The sequence below is a fragment of the Bos javanicus genome, chromosome 3 (genome assembly GCF_032452875.1).
Source record: "Bos javanicus breed banteng chromosome 3, ARS-OSU_banteng_1.0, whole genome shotgun sequence".
NCBI lineage: Eukaryota > Metazoa > Chordata > Mammalia > Artiodactyla > Bovidae > Bos > Bos javanicus.
Window position 1 is genome coordinate 77,822,776 of NC_083870.1, and position 27,761 is coordinate 77,850,536.

General features: G+C 43.7%; 1 protein-coding gene and 1 non-coding gene across 5 annotated transcripts in view; both read left to right on the top strand.

Annotated features, from left to right (window-relative positions):
- The window catches only part of GNG12 (G protein subunit gamma 12), a 140,497-nt gene extending 115,649 nt beyond the window's left edge, over positions 1–24,848 (top strand). For all 4 annotated transcript variants that reach the window (XM_061411645.1, XM_061411643.1, XM_061411644.1 and 1 more), the window contains 2 exons: positions 18,734–18,846; positions 20,978–24,848. In XM_061411645.1, coding sequence (XP_061267629.1) covers positions 18,754–18,846; positions 20,978–21,103 — 219 coding nt within the window. In that variant the 5' untranslated portion in view covers positions 18,734–18,753 and the 3' untranslated portion in view covers positions 21,104–24,848. The remainder of the gene's footprint in view (positions 1–18,733; positions 18,847–20,977) is intronic.
- LOC133245402 (U6 spliceosomal RNA) lies at positions 5,461–5,567 on the top strand. The gene has a single exon (XR_009735667.1). It is a non-coding gene; the product is annotated as a U6 spliceosomal RNA (small nuclear RNA).
- Positions 24,849–27,761: the final 2,913 nt, after the last annotated feature.

A 27,761-nucleotide genomic window follows, 5' to 3' on the forward strand; every position in this document is an offset into this window, starting at 1 on the left:
GTTTCTTCATTTATAAATGTTGACACTGACAGGTAATGGCTGTTTATAAGACTTGGATGTGTTTATTTACTCAGTCTATTAAAATCAGTCTCACAATTTCTACATGTAAGTAAACATGTGTCATTTGACTTGTATTATGCATAAAATTGTTCCAAATAATCTCCTGAGCTTCTGAAAATACCCCAAGGACAAACTTTGATAGAATCTACTTCAACCTTCTGAAACTCCTATTTGGTTCCAGACCACTAAATGCTGGTTTCTTGTGATCGGTCTCAGGAATTTACTCCCTGGACTCATTAAGTGTTAGAAAAGTTTAACTTTACTGTTAAATGCGTTAAATGCATGAGTAAATAAAAGGCACTAATGTCGTTGTATTGGTATTAATATTTGCTGGAAAGTGTGTGTTACTTCCAGCACCACTCGTAACATGAATCGTCCTTGGGAAGCAGCCCGTTCTGCTCCACTGTAAGCAGCTGACCTGCCCACGCGATGAAGCCATCTGGGGGAATTTCCTTCTTTCCAGCGCTTGCAGCACCAGAATTGTACTTTCTTATGTTTGCCCTCAATACAAGGGGGAAAGTGCCAGCGAGGCCAGAGGCCAGATAAGGAGCTGCTTTTGAAACCAATGGTACCAGGTAGCCTAAAACCAACCTCTGTGTCGCCCTCACTCTCATAACTACAGGAAAGAGGAAAGTGTACACACTAGTGATCACTTCGGAAAGTCAAATAGAGCTGTGCTCAGGACACAAAAGGAATTGTGCAAAATATTATACTTGAGATGTTTGTTATGGTTCCTAACTGATACAGAATCAGGCCTAATACAGTGAATTTCTCTGACTTAACCTCTTCATTCAGAGATAACACATCAAGGAAGTATTATCTGAAGGAATCTTTTTTAATGTGACATGATTCCCATTTGTCTCAGAAATTCTGACTTTTTATTTTTATACATTGAGTTCAGGCCCTTATCATCACTCACCTAAAATACAGTCACAGATCCCTTGTCAATTTTATTGGATAAAGTATTTATTAAATTCCTGTTCTATGTCTAGCCCCAGGAATATATTCTCCCTTCTGTTTTCTGAATTATGAAGAGGAAAAAATTGCAAAGCCATCACTTCCTGCCAAGGCCATCCATGTGTCTCATAACAAACCAAATCAGTATGTATTTATTTTGTGTGCACAGCATATGGAAGAAGTAAAGTACTGTGTAATACAGGGTGGCTGGCCTCAAGGGCCAACTGTCAGATTGAGAATTAAAGAAGGACTCTGGTGGGTGCAGTAGATCCAAATATTTGTGAGAAGTATGATGACCGTAGTTGGAAAGCCAGCTCTTGGGACCTGTGGTCTGGTAAGTTACTAACACACTAAGAGGAGCAGAATATTTGAAATAGTTCTGGCCTGGAAAATCTGGGACCGAAAGTAGCCATAGAAATTCTTTTTCAGGGTTTACAGGCAGTATCCTTTCCCACTGCATTCCATTTGATGATCTTATTTTGTGAAATTCTTGCCTTTAAGAGAACAAACCTTAATGAGCAAGCTGTTGGTAGTAACATGCTGTGTATTTAAATGTGTCATCTTTCCAAAGGTTTTAAGTATCATTCTGTCATGATTTATCTTTTGCTTGATTCAACCCTCTTTTTCAAAAGTTCTCTATTTCATTGAAAGAAAAAGTTTAATGGATTTGAATTAATTCTTGTTTCTAAGGAATTTTATATCACCTCTTAAGATGAACAGGAATATTCTGAAATTTTACAAAAGTAGTTGAGCTCCAGTAAAAGTGTGCCGTTTGGGGGCCAACTTATTTAAATTGCATTGATGTTGCTAATGAGGTTTGGACCTGAAATGCCTTGGCTTGGTTTCCTAGTCCATGTTTTCCCTCAAGTAACATTTTTTTGAAAAGGAGACAATCAACAGGTTTGCTTTGAAAGAGTTCTAATCCTTTTACATAGAGAATAACTACAAGAAGCTTCCTCAGGGACCCCTTGTATCTTCAGTTCTTTTCCTTTGAAAATATATACACTTTCAGGTCCCTTGAGGTTTGAAACAAACAAGTACTTTACCTGTGAGGGCCAGCATGGAAAGTTCATCTTGCTGGTTACTCCAGGAGTTTGATAGACACTGCTTTTCCCCAAGTCCAGACACGTTTGATTGGAGGTTGGGCATGTTCCCTGCCTATAGTTTCAGGGGAGAAGGTGAGATGAAGGAAGAAAGAAAAATTAAATATTCTATTATGTAGTCTGTAGCATGTACACCTTATCTGTACATGCTGTACAGGGTATCTGGACCAGAGCTGGGCCTTTGTTTTTCGTCGGTGAATGCACGGAGGGGCCCGGGGCTTCCTGGCAGGTTAACCTTTGGCATCTGTGACCTGAGTCCTGAATGCTGTATACAGCGGGCAAAGGGCCCAGATCTTAGCTGTCTTAATCCCATCTGTGCCTCCTCTAAAGGCAATTACTTCCTCTGCACTGTGGACATTGGACATCCTTGCTAGATGGTGATCTGGAAGAGGAAACGGTAGATAATAATTAACGTATCTCCCACACTTTAATGACAGAGCTCATCTTATAGTGTTGGTAATTACTGTGTTACAGGCTATGAAGTGTTTTGGATCATAGAATCTTTTAACTTTTTACCCTGGACATTTTCAAACATACACAAAAGTAGGGTGCATTCCGCGTACCTGCCACCCAGCTTCAACAACGAGCAACACATCATTGGCCAGCCTTGCTTCATCTGCCTCCTCAGCCATTCTCCCCACCCTCCTGGTTTGTCACCAGAGGTTAATTCTTCCTTGAATTGTATGTAAATGTTACTAGTAGGTGCTCTTCTGTGATGGGCTCCCCTTCAGTCAGGGTGATGTCCGAGAGATCCACCCAAGCTGTTGCTGCATCAGTAGTTGGATTCCCTTTTTCGTTGCCAATTAGACGACTTTCAGCCACATTTTTCTAAATATTCCCCTGTGCTCTGCGCCCATGTGCTTGTGTGCTCAGTCGCCTCAGTTGTGTCCAGCTCTTTGTGACCCTGTGGACTGGAGCCCGCCAGGCTCCTCTGTCCACGGGATTCTCCAGATAAGAATACTGGAGTGGGTTGCCATGCCCTCCTCCAGGGGATCTTCCCAACCCGGGGAATGAACCTGTATCTCCTACATCTTTTGCATCACAGGCAGATTCTTTACCGCTGAGCCACTGGGGAAGCCCCATGCTCACCACCCATGTTTCTGAATTAATGGGTCTCCCCTTATCCTTCCACTGCCCTTCCCTTCACACTGTGCAAACCACTCACTCAGGGGCCCCCAGTCACCACGTTCCATGAGCTAGGCTTGCTCTCTCCTTCCTTTACCTCTGTGAAGTGACTAATAACTGCCCCTCCTCTTAGTTGTGTGAATAACTATTGCTGGGATTTTTTTTTTTTTTTAATCATAAAAGCATCACACGTGGTTAAGAGCACAGCCTCTGGAGCCAGGCTGCCGGGTCACAGTGCTGGCGCCTCCACTTACCTTCGTTCTGACCTTGGCTGTCTGTGTTCTAAGCATCTGCCTCCCTCAGTTCCTTTAATCCTAAACTAAGAAAAACAATAGTAAGAACCTCATAGCGTTGTTTTGCATCGTTTTGAGGATGAAGTAAGTTAATATCTGTAAAGCTCATAGAACAATGCTTGCAAGTGTAGGAGCTGTACAAGTATTAGCTATTAAGAGCAAAATGAATGAATAAAAATGTGCACATGCAGGACTGCATCAAAATACTAAAAATCCCCTAAAATCCTTACCACCTAGTGATAGCTACATTGTGGAATATTTTCTTCCAGTGTGTTTTTTGGATATAATGTATTTTAACTAAGCATATTTATGACTAACTGACTAAACATATTTACACAGTGTTAACTTGTCCTTCCTGCCTCTCTCCCCCTGGCTTTTGTGGCGGTGTCACCCTGCCCCTTCTCTGCTCCTTTAAAGCTGCCTTTCTGGTCCCTGCCCACACGGGGAAGGCCCAAGGGTATGCTCCGCTCTTCTCTCCATGCCCTGCATCCAGAGGCCAGCACTCAGCCACCACCTCCGGGCAGCTGATCCCCATTCAGCCCAAAGAAAGAAGTCTTGTTCATTCTCACATTTCTTACCTCTTGTATCCAGCTTTTTCTTTGCATTCCAATTGCCTCCATCTGTTTGAAATCTTATGTTCTAACTCCTAAGAGCAATAATGATGCTGATAGATAACACTGGGTGGTTTCCATGTGCTAGGTTCTTTTCTGTAGTTTAATCATTATGGTCCTGTGAGGTGGGCACTCTTGTTACCCCATTTTACAGATAGAGCACCTCGAGGTTCAGTGAGGCTAAGTGGTTCATTCCACCTACGCACGGAGTGCAGATTTGAACCCAGTTCCATCTGATCAAAAATGGGATCTATACCAAATTGCCTGCCCCCCAGACCTTCCACGGAAATGTTCTACTTGTCCCTCTCAGTTCCCCACTTCTGTTCCATCCTGCATAAGGTTGTTTGATTGTTTTTCTGATAACACTCCCCATGCCTGTCATTCTACTTAGTAATCTTTGGTGGCTCCCATTTTCATGTAACAGAGTCAGCCTTCATCCACTCCACTGCTCCCCTCAGTAACCATTCCGAGAGTCTCCCCACTCCTTGACCACCACCCGTCCAGTTCATATCCTCAGGGGATTGGTCCGTTTAAGACTTGTGTCCTGTGTGCATGTCTGCTTGCTCAATCCCTCACTGACTGTCTTCTCTAAGCTCCTAATGCTTGCATTTGGCATGCCTTTTGGCCCACTGATATTCCTTATTCATATTCAGTACTTAGTCCATCTCGTTGGAATCACAAGCCCTTTAATCACCCGTGTAACACCCACATTCGTTGTTTGTCAGCCATGCCCAGCCCCAGCTGGTGGCTGTAAATGTCAGGGAGCTGCACACACTCGTCTCAGTCCTTCTCAGACTCTCTCTCTCTCTCAAACCCACTCCTGTGCCCTGTGCATTCAAGCTGCTGTGCCGTTCAAAGCAGAATGACTAAATTGCTTAATCTAAAGTGGATGGAACAGTATTTGCCTGCTGCCTCACTTTCAACTCTCCTGTTAGGTGTTTGGTTGCTTGGTTGTTTGTTTTAATTCACTCGGGGCAAGTAGGTGAACTCCTCTCTGCTTAGCAGTATTAGAAAACATGCCCTCTGTTTAAAGTCAATCAGATGCTAGGCCTTTATGACCAGAATCCTAAATATCTCTGTTCTGCTGCTTTGTCAGCCCATTAAGAACGAGGGTAGAATGGCTATGTTGTGGACAACATACTGGGTAATAGATCTTATTGTAGACAATGTCCAGCCCTGCTCAGCTTGGGGAGCTAGAGAGTGTGCAAGGCACATCCCCCAGGAAGGCTGGTGGGAGAACTCCCAATAGGTCACATAGATGAAGAAGAAGGCGCCAGTTGTCTGGGCTTGGGGATAAAAGGGCCATCAACTGTGCTTGCTTCAGCAGCACATATACTAAAATTAGAATGATACAGAGATGATTAGCATGGCCCCCATGCAAGGATGACATGCAAATTTGTGAAGCATTCCATATTTTTAATTAATTTTTGAGAGTTTGATATTGAAACGCCAACTGAAAATCTCATCTACTTAAAAATAATTGTAATATAGAGCGGAACTATATATAACTTGGTTCTGTATTTTCCAAGTCTCCTGTAAATGTGTTATCATGCTTTCATAATTAGAAAAACAAAAAAGAGGAAAAGGCCATCAACTACATAACCACAGGTAAGAGATGAATGGCCATCTGGAATGTTCTTCCTCCTTCCTTAGATTGGTCCTGTGTCCCTTGCCAGGAATAACTTCCTCAAGGTGAAGTGCCTGTGTCTTTGGGAGCAAATGAATGATTTCCAAACAACAGAAGAACATAGCAAAGAGCCCATTTCATTGCACCCCCCAGGTGCTCAGCACCTGTGAAGGGAAGGAGCCTGAGAGTCGGGGTGACTCCAACAAGGAGCCCCTAGATTAGTGCTTCTCCAGGAGTGGTCTCCACACCACACCAGCAACATCAGCCCTTCAGGGAACTTCTCACAAATGCAAATTCTCAACCCTCCAGCCTAGACCTGCTGACTCAGAGGTGGAGAAGCACTGCTCAGGGGGCTTCCTCACTTCAGATAGCATCTTTTGCTCCCCAAAGCAGTGAGGCCTTGGAATCCTAAATATCTCTGTTCTGCTGCTTTGTCAGCCCATTAAGAATGAGGGTAGAATGGCTATGTTGTGGACAACATACTGGGTAATAGATCTTATTGTAGACAATGTCCAGCCCTGCTCAGCTTGGGGAGCTAGAGAGTGTGCAAGGCACATCCCCCAGGAAGGCTGGTGGGAGAACTCCCAATAGGTCACGTAGATGAAGAAGAAGGCACCAGTTGTCTGGGTTTGGGGATGAAAGGGCCATCAACTATACTTGCTTCAGCAGGAATTCAGCCTTCTGATCAGCTTCTCTGATCATTCCCATTTCCTTTCTCCAGCCCCAGCGAGCTCCTCATATAGGACGCAGGCAGGTGCAGTGTGTGCCATGATGGCTATGAGCACCAGGGTTGATTTCAGTCCTATAGAGCCTCAGTTTCCTCATCTGAAAAATGGGTTAATAACACCACCTTCACCATGACCCCCAAATATATTAAAAATAAAAACAGGGTACAGAGCAATGCATATGACATAATCTCATTTGTAATTTTGAAACAGATATATGAGTAATCACATTTGTATGTGCATGTGATGTCTTCAGAAGAAAACCCAAGAAACTAGTAACAGTGATTGCCTTGTGAAATCCAGAGTAGGAGGACAGCTAGTTTTTGTTGCCTACTCTCTTGGATTGTTTAAAATCTGGACTATACACGTATATTCTTTTAAATCTTAAAAATTAGTGATGTAGGGCTTTCCTGGTGGCTGAGGTGGTTAAAAATCTGCCCACAGTGTGGGAGACCCAGGTTCGATCCCTGGGTCAGGAAGATGCCCAGGAGATCTTCCCACTAGAGTGGAAATGGCAACCCACGCTAGTATTCTTGCCTAGAGAATTCCATGGACATAGGAGCCTGACAGGCCCCAGTTCATGGAGTCACAAAGAGTTAGACACAACTGAGCAACTAACACCACACTAGCACTAGTGACATAATAGTTTCCTTTTCAGGGACATTGTAAAGAGTAAATAGAATAAGTTCACATAAAGCCCTGAACACAGTACCTGGCACAGAAAAAGCACACTGTTAGTGTTAGCCTTTGTCTTTAGTACTAACTAGTTATGGAAGTCATCTGTTCATTTATGTATTCATTCATGAATAAACAAATGGGACATCCAGCTGACTTCAGCCAGCCACGCAGATATAAGTATATCATTTCACATATCTTGTCTTGCTACGCTAGGTAGAGAGTAAAACTTGTTTGTAAAGATCAGCCTCAGTCTTGATGGTAAACACGTACCTCTGCGTGGCTGGACCCTGACCTGGCATATGGGGGTAGGTGATGAGGAGCCCTGCTCCCCTACTTTGCACGTCAGAGACCCATTCCCTCAGTGCACATTCACTGACTGCAAATCTGTGTGGGGCACAGTCTGAGGGTGCAAAGTGGCATTGCCCTCAGAATCTGGGCACCACTCAGGGGCCAACCCATGCAGGAGGTTAATGTTCACAGCCCCAGAAACTGGCCCTAATCAAGTGCATCAGAGTCCCAGGACCTCCACCCCAGCTCCTCAGAGCTGTGAAGGGAACCCAGCAGATGGGTAACCTTTGACTTGGAACAGGCAGTATTTTGCAGGGTACACGTGGGAAGGAGCAGCAGGGTGTATCCTGTCTCTAGGAAAACAAACACTGGGTACATTGACACCCCAGGGTGATAGGTTCACACTGGCTGATGTTGTGTTGGTTGCTACATCCCATGTCTTAGTCTAACCCAGGTATTTATTGAGGCCCAATTCTCTGCGTTAGTCAATGTGAGAGAGAGGATAGTACAGAGATCTCACCTGCCTGGTTAAGGGTGTGGCTTTGAAGCAGAAAACCTCTGGGTTCAAATCTGTTTCTACCACTTTCTAGCTGTCTGAGCTTCGAAGATCAGAAAGTACTTAGCCTTCCTAAGCTTCAGTTTCAATAAGTATAACACATTCAACCTTATAGTTGCGGACAGTATTAAGTGAAGTATTATCTGTAGAGAATATTTGATATAGTAGCTGGCACATAGTAAGTGATGAATAAATGTACTTGCTAGACTATTATTATTGAGCTAAACTTCCCACACTTTAGTGGGAAGATAATCTCCATGCATACAAAGTCAGTTACTTACCAATAAGCATTAAATAACATACAGTCAAGCATTGAAATCAATGGGGTTGCAGATGCTTGTTGACAGTTTGATGATAGCTATAAATCCTCACTTCAGAAAAAGAACATAGACACACATACCAAATTTTGTGTATAGCTTTAGGGACTTCGTTCATAACTCTTCCTGTCTCCCCATCTCATTCATGGGCCATCCCTTAGGGGTCCTTGAGCCCCTGAGCTTCAAACATATATTAATATCAGGAATCTATTAAGGGGAATTAGTCACTGTAAGCAAAAGTAGTTAGGCAGCCCTTCCTGGAAGAGAGAGAAATGTGAAGTAGCCTAAAAGAAGAGAGGATTTAAACTGGCCAACAGACTTCCCTAGTGGTCCAGTGGTTAAGAGTCCACCTTGCAATGCAGACGAATGCTTATTCAATCCCTGGTCGGGGAACTAAGATCCCACACGCTATGGAACAACTCAGCCCGTGCGCAGCAGCTTAGAGAAGCCCATTCACTGCAATGAAAGACCCTGCGTGACCCAACAGAGATTCCGCATGTCACAACTAAGACCCAACACAGCCAAATAAAAGAAATAAATGTTTTTAAAAGATAAAATAAATCGGCCAAGAGAAGCAGGCAGAAAACTTGGGTGGAGATTTCCAGATGGGACTTGAAAACACAGCCCACAAAGCCAGGGATGGGGTGACAGACCCCTGAGGCTACAGCAGGAGAGAGCAGGAGAGGTTCTAGCTGGGCCTCTGGAATCACATTGCCTGAGCTCAGATCCCAACCAGGCAGCTTGCTGGTTGTGTGGCACTAGGTACATATTTAACCTGTCTATGCCTCAGCTTCTTCATTTATAAAATGGGGATGAAAATGCATAGTGTTTCTCACAGGGCATTTGTGAGGATTCACTAGGATAATGTACTGCCAGTCATTGGCTTACAGGCTGCTGTCCAGCATACAGTAAGCTCTAGGCAGTAATAAGCTGCTTTTAGGATTAGAATTTTTATTACGGGACAGAAATACTGGGGAGGATCTTGACTGCAAAGCTAAGCCCTTTTTAAACTCTTCCTAGGGGTACCGGGGAGTCCCTGGAACTTTCCTGAGCCAGAGAGATATAAGCTAAAAATGGTACTTTATCTGAGCATATCCTGGTGAGGATAGATTAGAGGCAAATCATATCCTGGTGAGGATAGATAGATTAGATTGGAGGCAAATAAGGAACATGAATGGTTTCAAGACTGATGAGTAGACCTAACTTGAAGTGCTGGGAGCCAAAACTGAGGTAAAATAGAAACTGGAAAATGGGGAAAAGTTTAAATGCAAGATTTGTCAAAGTACGAATCAAGAGAATTTGGAAAGTGCCAGGATCTAAGTTTGCACCGATCAAACCCAGGTCTCCTGCATTGCAGGCAGATTCTTTACTGTCTGAGCCAGCAGGGAAGCCCTCTTAAAGGGTCTAACTTTGCACTGTCCAGTTAGGCAGCCATTGTGACTGGTGAGCACTTAAAGTGGGGCTCAAATGAAGACATGCTGTAAGTGCAAAATGCACACTGAGTTTCAAAGATTTAGTACCAAAAAGAGTAAAATAGCCCAGTTTTTTAACATTAATTTGGTTTAATTTTGGTCACATTGAGCTAAATTAATTTCACTTTCTTTTTTTTTTTTTTCATGTGGCCACTAGAAAATTTAACCTCACAAGTGGCTCACATTTCTGTCAGACAAAGGTCGGTTTTAGGAACTGGAAAGATGTCCTGTGGCCAGAACAGTAGTGGTGCTGAGAAAGGGACATGAGAATGGTTGGGGCAGGTGGCAATGTTGTATTGGATTTTAGATGTGTTGTGTTTGAAGCAACTGTGCAGCATTCGAGTGTAAATCAAAATAGGCTTTTATTTAGACATTGGAATTAAGGTAAAAGGTCAGGGTTGTATTCACGGGAAGCATGTTGGTCTTAGCTAAAGTTCTTTAGGATCAACATCTACGGCACTGAGGACCAGTGTGGGTCAGGCAGGTGCTGAGTAATTTACATATGTTCTCCCATTTCCTCCTGGTTCAACCCTATTAGGTATGTACTATTATTATCTCTTCCCATTTTACGGATGAGGGAACTGAAGGCCAGAGAAGTAAAGCAGTTCTGGGTAGTAGTCCATGAGGAGACAGGATTCGAATTTATCTGACTATAAAGGCTCTTTCTGCAGCCCTCCAAGACTAAGCCCCTGAGAAAACCAAAGTCAGAAGCAGGAACAAGAGCTGCAGAAAGGAATAGCACCAGACAGGCAAGAACAGGACAGCCTAACATCACAGATGCCAGGGACGAGACATTTTCCAGAAGGAAGTAGTAGTTGTTAGGAAAACAAATTTAGACTTGAGTTACAAAGAAGGATGTTAAGTACTAAGAACTATTTCAAACTGAGGGAGGGTTAATCCTGTAGGTTAAGGTCATGAGAAGGAGTTAGAATTTCCCAGGACTTGTTCAGACCTTTGAAAAGTTAAGCATAGGTAGGAAGTGGCGTTCTTTTAAGCTGACCTGTTCTAAGACCCAGGCAGAAATAAACGTGGGTAGAACCCAGAGGTAGGACTCTGATAATCGTCACCGGTGTTTCTCAGGAGGACCTATATGAGCGTTCTCTAGGAAGCCTATAAACACAGATTCTTGGGTCCTGCCTCTGATATAGATTGGGTTTTTTTAGCAAGTGCCCCAGGTGTTCTGGATACACCGTGAAGTTAGGAACCAGCTGCTCAGGCTCTGCAGCTCTGTCCTCTGATTTATTACCCAGGACTGGCTCACTGGCACATGGCTCCCTGCCAGCTTCCCTGGGACACAGGAGGAGGATGGGAACCATCCTGTGTCTTTAGCAAGAGTCCTACCTGAAATCCGGGGCGGTCCTTCTCTTAAAATAAGAGCGACCAGTTCTTCTTCACTTTGGTCTTCTCTCAAGGCCATTCAACTCCCCACTTCTACCGTCATGGCTGTGGAGACCACCTAACTGAAGGGGCAACAGGCCCTGAAAGGGAGGCCTTGTCTTCCTTGTCCAGTGCTTCTGGCTGACGCTTAGCCTTGCTTTCTCTCAATTTCTTCCTGTGTCTTTTGATGTTCAGAGGCCTATGCAGTATAGATTGGCAATGGAGAGGATGACCTTGCAAGTCAGGTGGCCCTGAGTCCCAGCTCTGCTACGTAATTCAGTGTGATCTTTGGCAGGACTTTTTTCACCATCTGTGCTTCATCTGTAAAACAGAAATGATAAGAGAATTTATCTCTGAGAGGATTAAATGAAACGATTCTTAGATTTTACTTACCTGGCACATATTTCAATACTCAACAAGTAGTATTAGTTTTTTTAATTTTATCATGATGACAGTAACAGTAACATCATCATTATTCAAGCACAGGTGCCCTGGATGGCAGGTAAAATCAACTAATCAAATATACCAGACAAGGACCTCAAAGGGTTAACAAGTATAAAAACATCTGCTTTTAGAAGAAGAGCTCTGTTGAGGTCTTGAGAGAGACTGTTCTCTTTCTTTTTCACTCTGCTTATTCTGAACCTACATATACTTCTCTTAGAAAGGAATATCAGGACTTCACCGGCAGTCCAGGGGTTAAGACTTTGCCACACTTCCAATGCAGAGGTCGCAGGTTCAATCCCTGGTCAGAGAACTAAGATCCCACATGCCCCACAGTGCAGCCAAAAAAATAGAAAGGAATATCACCATGACTTTGTTATCTCTTCTCATCCCAAGGCATGTCTTCCATTGTTCCATGCAGGCCTTCCTCATCTCTTTGTCTTACTTTTCGTCCCCATAGGCCAATAACTTGTTCTTTTCACCCTTTGTTCTCAAAACTGAACAGGAGCAGGGCAGGACATGCAGGCAGCTAGTCACATGTTCAGCTACCCATGGCCTTCTTGCCTGCAAGCTCTGTTTGGGAAGAAGAATTCTGCCTTAGCTTTCCTTTTCAAGTTGTAGAATTTGGTGTGTTCAGCAATAATAGTATGAAAGTAGAAATCATAGCTAATCTTTGTAAGTTATTTACAGATTACAAAACAATAGATTAACAGTTGTGAATCAGTTGGGGTTTAGGTCCAGCAAATCAAAAGCGTTCTTGGGGGTGTTAGCAGAATGAGCTTTAATATAGGGGATTGTGTGCCTGTGTAGTCAATGGAACGAATGGAGACACAGGCTCTCAGTGGAGCCCCCCAGACAACTTCTAGCTAGCACCACAGAACTGGTGCCCAGGGGCCCTGCAGCATAACTAGCAGGCTGCTGCAGCCACACAGCTTCTTAGCACCATGCTACTAGTGACTGCACACTGGGGTGCCAGGAGCAGGTTGCCTCCCACCTAGTTAGCCATCAGAAATAAGCCGAGCAGCAAGAAGGTGCCTTCTCACTTCCACCTTCCAGATCCCTCTCGAATGCATGAGGTCAGCAAAGCCTGCATCATCCAGACCCTAGCTGTGAGAGCACCTGGGGATATTCGTTTGCTTGGGCTGCTAACACCAAGTGACACAGGCTGAGGGGCTTAAACAACCGAAATTTAATTTCCTACGATTCTATAGGCTACAAGTTTGCAGTTAAAGTGTTGGCGAGGGTTGGCTTCTTGAGACCTTTCTCTTTGGCTTGTAGGTGCCCACCTTCTCCCTGTGTGTTCACATGGCCATTTTTCTGTCCCCTGCTGTGGCCAAATTGCTGCTTCCTAGGAGGCCCCCACCCTAATGAGCTCATTTTAACTTAATTACCTCTTTAGGGACCCTATATCTCGATGCAGTCACATTATGAATTCTGGGGGAGTTAAGACTTCAACCTATGAAACTTCTGGGGACACAGTTCAGCTGATGACACTGCAGTAGCAGGGCTCAGCTGGAAGAGAGGGAACATGAGCCTTTGGGTACTCAAAGCACTGCCCTTGGGCTGCAATCAGAGAATGCAGGTACTAGCTGCTCTCTGTATTTACTAGACTCACATGCTTATCTGATGCCTTTGAGACAGAGAAGTATTATTATCCCCATTTTTCCCATGAGAAAGTTGAGGTTTAGAAAGGGTACAAGTGTCACAGAGGGCACTAAAGCTAGGAACGGTCGGGGGCAGGAGTGAACCCAAGTCCCCTAGCCTAATCCTCGAGCATACACTCAGAGCTGAGCATCCAAGGCAGAGTGTAAAGGCTGGTATAAGCTAAAACAGAGGATCTGGTACGTGTGCACCTACTAAGATTTAGCCCACTGTTAAAAGATTTTCTGACTTTTCTAGAGATTTCTCTTTTTTAAATGAAATCTCTCTATTTTTCAAATGTTGACAGTTAAAACACATACATTGTTTCTCTCTGTATGTTTCTGTTTCACACACACACACACACACACACACACACGTTAACCCTGTGTGGGGCCCAACCAAACACATCTGCAGTCTGGATTCAGCCTGTAGGCTCTGATAGAAAATAATAGGTGTTTATGAGAATAGAAAACCAGTTCTTAGGGGCTTGACGGTCCTCTCTCAGCATTCCTTCAAAGGCCCTGTCAGTAGATGTTACTGCCTGATTACTTTGAAATTCTTCTTTTGCTGAGTTTTTACCTTTGTTTCCCATTGGATGCATGGTTTTTGTCTTGTTATCAAGCTTAAGAAAGAACTGTTCTCTTTCTTTTTCACTCTGCTAATTCTGAGCCTACATATATACTTCTCTTGGAAAGGAATATCAGGACTTCCCCAGTGGTCCAGTGGTTAAGACTCTGCTGCACTTCCAATGCAGAGGGTGTGAGTTTAATCCCTGGTCAAGGAACCAAGATCCCACGTGCAGAGCACTGCAAACAAACAAAATTTTTAAAAAGAAAGGACTATCACTATCACTTTGTTATCTCTTCTCCATCCCTAAGTGTGTCTTCCACTGTTCCTTGCAGGCCTTCCTCATCTCTCCGTCTCCTTGACACTTAAACACCCATGGGTACCAGGTGTGTTAGTGCTAGGTGCTCCTGTGTGTCATCCCAGCAAGCCTGTGAGATAGATTGCTGTCGTCCTTTAGCAGATGAGGTGCAGGAAGAAAGCTGGGGTAAGACATTGATATTAATAGTTTAAGGAGGGATAAGAGGGTAAGTGGAAGCCTGCTTTTTCTCTCGGCGGGGGGCGGGTGGGTGGGTGTGTGTTTTGCAGCCTGCTCTTTTATTGCAGCCACAAGGGGTGTGTTTGCTTAGAATGTTGGCTTCACTCCAATGATTCAATTACTGGCCAGGCCTTGATGACTTGTGATTCAGATTCTGGGGCTTCCTGGTGCCTTCCTGCCAGAGTGTGCTCTATGATACCCTTGCCATCCCCACCCTTCTCTCCCTGCTTCAGGCCCCTCTAGACAAAGATTAAAATGCCCACATTTCCCTAATGTGACATCTTGTTCCTAGGAATTTCTAGGAAGCTGAGAATTCAGATGAATAATAGCATTTGAACCAATGCAGAGCATTTGAATAGCTAAATGCTACTTTGTTACTAATGCTGTGTTTATTCAAATCTCTCAGCCACATGTAAAACTGAAAACCAGGCTGCAGAAGCAAGAGCCAGAGTTTTATCAGACCTGGGTTCTGCACAGCGCAGGCACAGGCCTGGGCCCTTCTGGGTAGGATGGACCCCTGGGGACTCAGGATGTTCAGATACTAACCTCAGTCCTTGCCTAGTAGCCACAGCAAGAACATTCTTGCTTTGCTCATGGATGTGACAGGGGAGACCTGTCTTCCAGAGCACCAGACAGACAAACAGATGCCTTCTGCACCAGAAAGAGTATTGTACAAATGTGAAGCCATCAGCAAGGCCACAACTCCGGGTCATGGGGTGTCAAGGTCACCCTTGATTGGAACCACATCGTGGACTGTTCAGTGATGCCCTGAGTGTTTGTGAATCTAATTAATTGGAATTGCATCCTTTCATGATACAGTAGGAAGTGTGACTTCCGGGATACAGAAGCTTACGAGCTGGTTCCAGGCTCTGAGCTGGATAAACTGGGAGCACGTTTTTCTAATTTTAGTTTCCTCATCTATAAAACAAGGATGAAAAAGTAACACACCTTTCAGGCTGAGAGTGAGGCTTCACAGATGAATGTAGATGAAAGTACATGTATGCTCTGAGGTTCCACAGGAATATCAGGTGTTGTTTGTCTTGGAAGCTATTCTTGGAATAAGAATAAAGCAAGTTTTTTTTTTTTTTTAATCCAAGTAATAGCACAAACAAACAGCCAGACATCCATGCCGTTGAGGAAAGACCAAAGAAACCCTCTGAGGGTGCAGAGACACTCAGAGATGTTTGTGTCCCAGTCTGTCCATCTGGTTCTGCCCCGGCCCAGCTGTTGAGGAGATGCAGAGCAGCTGCAAAAGGGGAGGAAGTCCTCGGGAGACCTCCCGCTCCAGTAAACACCGCCCACCAGTCTGACGTCAGGCAGCCCGTGTGTGACCTTGCTCTCAGACACATGAGGCAGCTCAGCCGCCCAAGTTCCTTGAAGAGGCTTCTTGGGTTAAAACAATATAATTTTGATTTGACTTCTCCATTGGAAGCATGTTATCATAAGAGACGATGTACTTTTCCAGTGGCCCAGTGAACAACTTTTTCTAGAGGGGTCTGCAATAGAAGGGAACAGGCAGCCATCTGAGGGATGGGAAGAAGGCTCTCTGTGAAGGAGCTAGTGAAAACAGAGGTCAGAAGTGGGGAGGGCTGTCAGGGCCCCAAGCTGGCAAGCACGAACTGTGAACCGCTGGCTCTTTTTCATCCTGACTGTAATACAGTCAGGAAGTTAAGTCCTCTGCGTACCAGATGCAAAGTTTCTCACCAATTTTAGGAGGACCTACCCAAGCATTTTATAAATAAAGCCTGACTGTGGACGATTTGCTTATGGCCACGTGGGCGGGAGCCACGGCTGACCCAATCCTGATACGTGTGTGTAATGTTCCACGGTTACAGGAAAACTTGCTCAGGCCTTGGAAACTCTATGCCCTGGAGGTTGAGATGAAGAAGAGAATGGTTGGTGTTATTTTCCTGTGAAGGGAACATTAAGAAAGTCCTGAGGGTGCAGCCTGGAAACCACAGACTGCTCAGAAAGGGTGTCGTATTTGCATTCTGGAGGCTGGGGGCCAATCCTCTGAACCAGCGCCAGCTGGGAGGGGAGCCCAGCTTAACATGTTACAGGGAACAAAACCAGTGTGGTTTTGAATCGGGGCACTTAGACTGTTCACAGAGGGGCTGCCTGCTGCCTTAGACCCGTTTCAAAGGTTCTATTAAAAAGTGCTTGCTGGTAGCACAGAAGGGGCTGGGTCAGGCCGCTGGATATGAGCAGGGTCACCAGGAGGGGACCCTTGGCCTCTCCTTTGGGTGTGGCAGGATGACTGAGGAATCAGAGGAAGACGCAGCTCATCTGGAAGTGTGTTGTAACCCAGTCGCCCAAGGCAAGGCCACCATGTCCTGCCACATGACGGCTGCTCCCAGTTTCCTGCGTGGCTTGGGCTCTCTTACTCTAGGGGAATCCTCAGATGGCTGTCTCCAGCCATTCCATTCTGCCATGACACCAGAGTGCCACAGAACTGCTTAGGGCCAATGCCCACCCACACTGGTCATTCAAAATCCTAGAGGCCTATTGACCAGATGGGTGGGGGCGGGCAGATAGGTACACAAGGGATTCCCATTACTTGTGCTGGGTGGGACCCCTGAGGATAAATACAGTAGCAGCTACTGTGTGTGGGGTGCTTTGGTCCTTCGCTAAACACTACATGTGCACCAGTGAATTGAATCTTCAAAAATCACAGTATCCCTGTGTTACAAATGAGAAAACACAAGCTCAGAGAAGTTGGGTAACCCGCCTAGTTTCACCCAGCTAGTAACTGGAAGGCAGAGTCCAAACCAGGGGCATGAAGCTTGCTAATTAGGATTTCAAAGTTCTGCAGGCAGTTAAAAGCACAGTTGTATTTGGGCATTTGACCCAAAGCTGCCTCTGACCTCAGAGGGTGCAAGCCCTACCCAAGTCCTTGAACTTGGCTACCCGGAGCATTCTGAATGCCGTAGATCTCCGGTGGATGCCGCTGGAGCTGCGGGTGTTTGTTTTCTGAGCCTTGTGTGGTGTGAGCCTTTACAGCAGATACACTCTGTGCACTTGCAGCCCCTCCAGAAGGCTGAGTCAGCCTGGGTTTGCTGCCAGCACCAGACTTTGCTGAGCCCCGTGCATAGCATGGGGAGACACACCTACTGTCCACCTGCTCTGAGTCATAAAACTGCCACACTGCTACCAGACCTGCGATCTCTTCCAGTGCCACCGTGCCAAGAAAGGTCCTGGACATATATGGCAGGGGCACCAGGCAGTGCCTTTCCCTAGCCTGCCTTCCCATTGGACTCTGCCATGGAACAACTAGACAGGTCGAAGCTCAAGGTCCAGAAATTTCCTCTGCTTTGCACCAGGTGGCTGGGGAGATAGAAACAGGGCAGCCTAAAAGCCACAGGCTCAGACCCAAGAGGAGAGTCAGCCCACGAACATGCAGTGGAAGTGTGGGATTACCCTGGCCACCAGGATGAAGCCAGAGAGATCAAAGTGGTGGCGGGGGGGGGGAGGGGGTCAGTGCGGTGCAGAGAGGGCAGTGAGGGAGGGGACTGATGAAGTTCCATTAAATATTTCAGGCTTGAGGCTGTAAAAGTTCCTACTTTTTTCCTGAATAAGGGGTTCCTTATCTGCCTAACATTCTCCAAATGATTGCAAATCTTGATATCTCCTAAAAACGCACCCTTTGTGTACAGTTTTCCAGAAGCACTCTCATTTGCCGTTTTTCTGTTGCCAGGATTCACATCAGCATAATAATTGGGTAAGAGAGCCAAAACGAAATGAAATCTAAACCTTCTATTAAGGTGCACGGCAGTAATTATGTTAACCTGCATAGGGGATGTGGCCTATGTGTGCTGGAGGCCTTGAAATCACCATGGATGTTTTTGTGTGTTTCCCCTTAGAAAATCCTAAGAAAGGCTATTTTATGCTGTATATAGGGCACAAGGATTAAACTGCTAGTACTGGATTTTTGGCACAGCAGTAAAGAACCACCTGCCAATGCAGGAGACACAGGAGACGCAGGTTAGATCCCTGGGTCGGGAAGATCCCCTGGAGAAGGAAATGGTAACCCACTCCAGTAATTCTTGCCTTGAAAATTCCATGGACAGAGGAGCCTGGCGAGCTACAGTCCATGGAGTCGCCAAGAGTCAGACACGACTGAGCAACTAAGCACACACATATTGGGTTTCTGCAGAGGAAAGATTCGCGAAAGTGCTCAGAAGTATTACCAGCTTAAACACGGAGGCCGCCACTCGCATTCCCGACTTCGTGGTGACTGCCTCCAAGAAGCTGTGGTGACCGGAAATGCATCCTTTTCCCCTCGAGTAACACAAAGCATTACGAATGTCTAAACAATTTTTTTAAAAGTTCACCTTTTAAAAAAAGTTCTCTTAAATTTCAGGTGAAAACCATTAACTGAAGATGTCGAGCAAGACAGCCAGTACCAACAACATTGCCCAGGCACGGAGGACTGTGCAGCAGTTGAGAATGGAAGCCTCCATTGAGAGAATAAAGGTAAGAGCCTCGAGTGGGCCAGACGTGTTCCTCACCATCTCTCTCTGCTCTCCTGAGGCCAGGCCATATTTCTGAGAAGATAATGCCATATAATTCAGCCAGGTGCCATGATTTCCTCTGAGCAAGCTGAGAGTTTCCGAATCTTAACTTTCTTTTCTACATAGCATGGGCAAGCCAAAGTGTCTGAAGTGAGCCTGTCTGTTAGGACAGAAAACCTAAAACCCATGACAAGATTTCCTGAGGACTTGCTTTCCCTGGGCACACACAGCAGAGCCTTCTGGCACTGTTTTCTCCCTGGGGACAGGGGTTCCAGGTGGACTTTATATAAACACCCTCGTCAGCCCTCTGGAATGTATGAAGTGTTCTGGAGTTATCACTGCAGCCGAGTGAGCCTGGCATAACAAGTCAACGGTCGGGTGTCCTTTTGAGGAGAAGGCACTTTTTCAGTGTGTGTGAGCTTTGATGACCACAGTCTACATCCAGGGCAAATAATGCCAGCCTTAGTTGAGACCTGAGGAAACCAGAAGGCATCTGATGGGTCACCTGACTTAGAAGTCATTTCCCCAAAAATCTCCAGAGAGGGCTAAGCAGTGAGTGCCTTGGAATGTTGTGAGTCATGCTGTTTCCTAGATACTGAAGCAGTCACCTGATAAATTCCTCTGGGCCTGGAGATAGTCACCTGTCTTCAAAACAGGAGGCTGCCTGTCCTGTATTTGCCAGGGCTCAGCTGGCCTGTGCCCCTGGCCTGAGGACACTGATCTGATGATTCTAACGGGTCTCTGACCCAGACCCCTGAAGAAGGCGTGGTATTTCCATTTTTAACTCATGCCAAAGTAAGGTGCTACATCTTTCCATGCTGGTTTTGCCCTCTTTTTATTTCCCCAAGCCCAATCTTTAATGGTAAATCTTGACACTCTACCAAAATATGGCTCTGTTCTTCCTGAGATTTGGCTGTGAGCCCTTATTTCAGTGCTTTAACTCTGTTCTCCTCTGCATTCTAATTTATTTTTTTTAATTGGGTAGAAGCTAAGATAGAGCCTTCCTTTAACTCAGACGTTTTTCTTTTTCCCCTCTTCCCAAGTTTTTATTTTGAGAAATTTTAAACATACAGAAGAGTTGTAACAATAGACACCCATATACTCTTTACCAAGATTCACCAATTAGCATTTTACCATATTTGTTTTCTGTCTCTGCACACATACAAAACTGATGTAATTTTTTCCTGAAATTTCTTGAAAGTTATTTGCAGACATCATGACTCTTCACCCCTAATACTTCACCGTTTGTCTCCTAAGTACAAGGGCATGTTCCTCTACATAATCACAGTACAGTTATTACACTCAGGATCAGCTGCTGATATCTAACTCACAGTCTGGTTTTGAAGATTCTAGGCCCCTCACTTTGCAGAATGGGCCTCACTGCAAATGAGATTGTTTGCTGATGATCAAATTCGGGCTAAAGGTTTTGGCCGGAATACTAGCTGGCTGGTGGCATGTCTTCTGCACTCAGCCTAAGAGACAGCTGATGTCAGTTTGATCACTTGGTTGAGGAAGGGCTTATCTGCCAGATTCTGCATTTGGAAGTACCTTTGCCCTCTCTGTGTAACAGGTAACCTGGGAGTGATACTTCAAGACTCTGGTTATCCTGTTCTCCCACAGTCTTCCACCCAGTGGGTTAGCATGCAAATACCTTTCGAGTTTGTAAATATTCTTTTTAAAAAAATTGTTTTATCTAAACAGTTGATTTACAGTGTTGTACCAACCTCTGCTGTACAGCAAAGTGACTTAGTTATAAACTTATATATTCTTTTATATATATACATTCTTTGCCATTATGGTTTATCACGGGATATTGAATATGGTTCCCTGTGCTATATACATTAGGACCTCATTGTTTCTCCATTCTAAATGCAGTAGTTTGTATCTACCAACCCCAAACTCTTAGTTCATTCCTCTACAAGTCTGTTCTCCATCGATAAATCTGTTTTGTAGATAGACTCATTTGTGCCAATTTTAGATTCCACATATAAATGATAGCATATTTGTCTGTTTCTGACTTATTTCACTTATAATGATCATCTCTAGTTGCATCCTATAAATATTTTGTTTCCTTGGGTTTGTCTACACACCAGGTTTCAAAGGCATCAGCAGACCTCATGTCCTACTGTGAGGAACATGCCAGGAATGACCCTCTGCTGATGGGGATACCAACTTCAGAAAACCCCTTCAAGGATAAGAAGACCTGCACCATCTTATAGAGAAGTAGTGAAGTGGATCCTCCCCTCTTCTCAACAAAGCAAATGATGAGCAGCTCCTTGAAAAGATTTACCTTCAGCTTATTTGGTAACCACTGCTAATAACTAAAATGCTCTTAACTTGGAATTATGGACTCTGAAGTCTTTACCTTCCAAGTTTTTCTTTCCTTTTACTGAATTAATACAGAATAATAATCTTGTTTCCCATTTGTTAACTATGGTGTCCTATTAGTTACCGCTGAAGGAAAAGTTGGTCTGGCCTTTAAAAAGAAAACAAATATATCAGTGATCCAGTTAAAACCTAAATTACCTAAGCAGTCGTCTAGATTAAAATGCCAAGGATAACTGGTCCTAAAATTTTTGTCGTAGTCTATTCTTAAGAGTTGTGCCAATCTGTATAGTATATGTGGATGAGAAATGTTTTGTGTATATATATGTGTGTGTTTGTATATACACATCTCAAAGCTTATTTCCCAATTAAAATGTCTCTCCCTCCATACTATCAGTTCGACTCAAGAAGTTATACCTTTATCTCAAGCTGTGTGTAGGTAGAATTAAATTCTTTTCTTGTCGTTATTGTACAAAAAGAACACCCTACAGCCTATATTCATCGTAGTTGAGTAATGAAGTCATCTCTCTCCTCTTGAAACCGTGCTGACCTGCCAATCAAAATTTTTAAACTGAACTAAAAGCCCTTTTATAATATGAGCATTCTTTCACCAAGGGATTTCAGGTTTCAGCGATCCTGAATCTATGTAGGAAATGGGAGGCAGCCCTTGGGGGCACCCTAGGCAGCTGTGCCCCAGGGCTCATGGTCTCTGAACCGGGGGTAGACACCTGAAATTCCTACTGTAACGATGGGAACTAGACAGAGCGGCCATGAGCCCGGCCAAGAGAAGAGCAGGAATGCGTGAAAACCAGCTGCTCTTTGTGGCCTAACTTTGTGATTTAGCTCACTTTCTCTGCCTTCCCTCTTATCTTTCCTCTGCAGCCAGATCATGTCTTCAGAATTAATGTCCACCTCCCCATTCCCAAATGGGTAGATCATGGTGGGAAAGAAATATACAAAGAATGTAAAGGTATCGGACACATAAGCTCTTTTCAAGTATCTGCAGCATCTGCATCATCCCTGCCTGGTCCTCACACCATCAGAGGGGCTTGTTTCACTACTTGGGCTCACAGTTCCTTGATTTTCCTCTGGGCCTGGATATTACTGCCACACACACCCAGAATGGCTAGTGGGGATCCCCAAAGAAGGTTGTCTCCTGTGGCAGAGGGCATACTGTTAACTAAGAGGAGGAGAGGGTATTCCTAAACACTTATTTATGGGCCCAAACCATGCACCAGACCTTTGATATTTTAATTCAAATTCCATTCATTAAAAATTACTAATGAAAAGTTAAAAGTATTCTCAGAAAGGATTCAACCCCAAGAAGGAATTATTTACAATGGTTTTCCCTAGTTCTGTACAATCTTGCCCTGCAGTGCAAGCCTGTTTTTAAATCTAACACCTAAGCTTTGAGTATTATGTTAATTGTGGGTGAACAAATACAGTACTGTTTTCAGACTGCTCAAATCTATTCCGTATTTCTGCAAGTCACCTATCTAGCATTGTGAACTGCCCTCACTCCTCCAGGATCATGTGGAAATCATGCCACTGCCCTTACCTTCTTGTCATCCACACTTGGTTCTGCAAAGGGCCCAGTTTCCAAGTATATTATAGGCACCGTTGGTGGAGAAAGGTTTTTCCTTTCAAAAGGTGAAATTTGAAATATACATTAAGAAGACAACTTTACATGTACTGCATCACTTAATGAGACATTCTTTCTTTTTTAATAGGTGTATTTTTCTACTGATAAGTTTCAGAACACTAATCTTATTTTCACTCTGATTTTTACCATGTTCCTTTGAATATTTATAATGTAGCTTGTTACAAAATATTTTCATGAAATTACTTTTATTATACTGTTATATACACATTTTTGGTAGCAAGCATAGTTTATTCTTTAGTACTAAAACATGTTCTTTTCCCTATTAGAAAACAAGTATGGTTTGCTATATATTTGTTAATATGCTTGTAGTGGTAAGGAATGGACTTGAGGTCCCAGGAGATTTTTTTTTATTTTTGCTAGCCAGATATCATAAAGGCCACAAGTATGAACATCATATAACCTCCTGACCAGGTGTAGGGCATGTTTAAGAAAAGTGATATCAGGTCCTTTGATGCTGGACCCAAGGGGGAAAAATTGTAGCTAAGTGTTGATTTACTTATTATGAGACGTCTATGTGAGAAAAATATAATATATGTATACATATATATGATATGCAGAAGTCACTTTTATTTATCAGGCTTTATTCTACTAGTAAAGCCACAGTTTAACTATTAGACAGCAGCTGGTTTATAATGATGGACAAATGCCCAATGTGTTTTATTTTTTCCAAACTACCACTATAATGACACAATCACTTATGTACATGCAACTTCCTGGCTTCATATCTATGAGGCTATTTAAATATGTTCACTATACTTTGTCTTTAATTCTGCCTCTATTAACAGTGATCTCTTTTTCCATTCTTGATTCTTCTTTAGTTCATCATTAATCTGTCCAATTGACGCCTCAGGACCATGGCAAGAATTTCATGACTCCAAAGTATTTTACAGACACACACTTTTTTTTTTTTTTTTTAACAGAGAGAAACACTTTCTATACCATGTGGTTCACAAGCTGTAGGTTTTTTCTAAAAAGAATCAGGTTTTTACATTTCCTTATTATTAAAATAAAAAGTGCCATACTTACCCCTTAAAGCAAAGACCTAATTTGCTTTCTCTCTATTGGGACTATTTTTGTACTTTACTAATCTTTCAACTATCCAAAAAAAAATTATACCAATGATTTAGTAATTTTGAGGCATAAGTTAGTTTAGGTAGTGGAAGATGTGCCAAACTTTCCCTCCAGATGCCTTTGTCTCAATTTGCAACTAAGGTAGTGTCATCTGAGTGATTACACTGAATTTTACTAAGAAGTGAATCACAGTACATGTCAGTCCTTTCTCAATAAATGTAATACCAGAGTGTGTTATGACTGTAGACTTTTTATGGTAGATCTGTTAATAGAAAAAAAAATATATTGAATTAAGTAGAGTTATCTGTATGTTAAAATAGAGCACTTACCTAGAGCTGGGTGTCCTGGATCGCTGTCTAGCCAATCCTGTGTTCCTGTGTTGTGTGACTTTGGACAAGGCACTCCATCTCTCTGAGCCTCCATTTCACCATCTGTAAAATAAGGGGCTTGAAGTAGCTGATGGCTGATACCCTCCTGTTCCGTCCAGTGGCCTACCCCTCTACTGGTCCTGCCAACATGTTGGTGCTATACGCTGCTTCAAATATAAAATTGGTTTGTCTATTGTGTGTGCTCATTTAATAGCTTATGAAAGGCCTTTTTGTTATATGGCTTTTTTTTTTTTCTAGTTTTATGAACTTGATTACTGTAATAAAGTCTTGTTTGTAGCCATGTAACTATAAACATAGTCTCTTGATGTCAGTAAATTTGCATTTGATATATTAGTTGATGGAATTGTTGTTTTAGGACATTCTTTGACTACTTATCTGTCCAGCATCTTATTAACCTAAATATTGTGATCGTTGTTTGGAAATCTGTTCTCTGGAAAGAATAAAAGCATTTACTTCACAGCTAATGTGTTTGCAGATTTGAAAAACAGTTTCATTAAAGCACCATTGCTCTCTTTACTGGGTCTGGCTCATTGAATCTTCCTACCCATATTTTGCTCAATAAACTAACAGAAGACCAGTTCTCCTCCCTTTTTCCTGCACTCATTCAGTTAACATTTTCTGAGTACCTGTTAAGAGCCAGGTATGGAACTAAAGCTCTGATTATACTCAAATGAATAAGGCTTACACTAGCCTGTGAGAAGCTCACAGTCTAGAACAAAAGATGGGAATGACTCGTATATAAACTAATAATACCATGTGCAATGTGCCTGAACTCAGGGGAACACAGTGCTGTGAGCTCCCAGAGGAAGGAGGGCTGCCTATACCATGGCAGTCTTGACAAGGCTTCCAAGGGAGGTGGTGTTTGAGCTAGGTCTTGAAAGATAAAGAAACCCTGTAGTCGTGGGAGGGAATTGCAGGAGGAGAAAAGTGAGCTCAAAGGTAGTGTGCAGAGCATCTCCATACCTCCTTACCCACCCACCAGCAGGAAGAGGGTGGAAGTTGTTGAGGAGGAGTAGTGTAATGATTCACTGTGTGGAAGGCTGTTTCCCATCCTGAGACCTGGCAATGACCATGGAAACAGATAACAAATGGAAAGGTCATCAGATTTGATGACTCATACTCACCAAGTGTTTGCTGAAGGTATCCTGCCTCCTGCCCAGTCCCTTCCTCCAGGGCTGGGATTCCCTCAGAGACGAAGGGATAGATAACACCGTCCAGAAAGCTGCCAGAAGGGAGAAGGCGGCCAACAAGGTTTTGGGCTGGGCAAGCCACAGAGATGTTCCCTGCTTCAGAAAACCAGCACTCATACACTCTCAGAGTCAGGGCAGAGATAGCCACTCAACCCTTTCTAGGAAAGGACTGAAGCATTTAGATACTGCAGTCATGAAAAATAGGCAGCAACTGACCAGCATTTTTCATGGTTCAAACCAAATTACCAGAAGTTGCTGTGACTTGCAATGGAAGATAATTGTATTGGGAGGTGGTAGATGGGATTTGGGTAGGGCTTCCCTGATGACTCAGTAGGTAGAATCCACCTGCAATGCAGGAGACACAGGAGACGCAGGTTCAATCCCTGGGTCAGGAAGATGCCCAGGAGGAGGAAACAGCAGCTCACTCCAGTATTTTTGCCTGGGTACCCCATGGACAGAGGAGCCTGGCAGGCTACAGTCCATGGGGTCGCAAGAGTCAGATATGACTGAGTGACTAAGAACGCAACATGCATGTGGGAGAGAGGACGAAGCTGAAGTGAGAAGACTAAGTAAATAGGGCCGATGAAATGGTACATGATCTAAATGGTATAAACAAAGAAGTCCAGCCTGCTGACAACGGGGGAGCTAAATGTGGAGATGCAGGTCATCTCACAGCTCTCCTGGGCGTGGGCTGTGGTCAGCTTCTCATTGGCAAGGGTCTGTTACATATATACATGGACACTCACCATAAGCCTTCATACTCGGTGCTAGGGTATTGCTGCCTCCTTTTCTATGTCTAAATTTACAAACTTTGTTTGGACTTGGGACTCTTGACTGCAGAACCTACCCAACCATAAGCTCTAGCCACCATTGCACAACCTGGCATGACTATTGCCTTTAGCTTGTTTTCAGAGCCTGGCCCTGCTTGCGTCTCAATGCCTTTACCGCTGTGAGCAACAAATAACCTTTGCCTTCAGATACTGCCCCAATTACTGTTCCTTTATCTGAGTCAATCACATCTATTAAAGGCCCTTTAGCTGTAAGCCAGCCCTGGACAAACATAGACAGTTGGTCTCAGGAACCCACACCTCAGCTACTAATTTTTTAAGAAATCAATAATTTCTCTCCACTGGAAGAAAATGTCATCTAAATAAGTTCATCCTGAAATGCTATATGACTTTGTATTAGTCTGTAGAAGACTACTGGCACTGTAAAATAAAACTATGGAGAGAGAAACGCTTAGCACAAAAGAGCAGAAGTTCACCATGAAGTTTTAAGTATATTGAGAATTTTACATATGGAGCATTTTTACACCCTATGAATCCTCCTAGAGAATCTATTCAGTTATGAAAGCAAATAATTGGAATGGCTGAGCTATATAATGGTAAGGTCTTGAGTTTGGAAATTAAATCTGCAGCAGAGATACCTAGGTATAAATTGCTATTTCTAGTCTCTAGATCCAATCATGCACCCATCTTTACATACACACACACACACACACACAGCTTAATGATAGAAGTGGGAGCTCCAGCCACAAAAAGACCTATAATCTGGTCCTCACATAGAACAACCAAGGGTCACCACAAGCACCCTGTGGATCTGTAAATTAACATGAAGTGGGGGCAGGCCTAAAGCAGTCACTCACTGAACAAGTTGTAATATACAGTTTCCTCTTAAGACAGACAAATAAAAAGTAAGCCAATTTACAGTTTCAAAACTGTGAGTATATAATAGCACAGCTTGTACTTGGATATGGCAAAAATGGTTAAGAAGCCTTACGGTATATCAGAAGGCAAGCATCCCTTCGAAGAACTGTGCTCCAAGAATCATCCACATGCAGTAGATCCTTCCTACTTTTAACCTGAGACATTTCCCCAAGACCAGTGCATTAGAATTACTTTGTTCTAGATAAACCATTGTAGCTCTGATATCAATGAAGTACATATCAATATAGCTCATCAACATCTATTAATATTTACAGAACTTTGTGTGAGGCACTGGGGAAAGGAGGGACCCAACATTGACACAGACTGGGCACTCTGCATGTACCCTCCCATTTAAGCCTCACAACAACTCTCAAAAGAAAAGCAGACTTTAACTCTGTCCTACAGATGAGGAACTGAGGCTCAGAGAAGTCAAATTATGCAGGATCCTACAGCTAAGAAGTGCAGACCCTGATTCCACGCACCTAGCTCAGCTGGATTCTACAACCCATGGTCTGTCTTCGTATTTGTAGAAT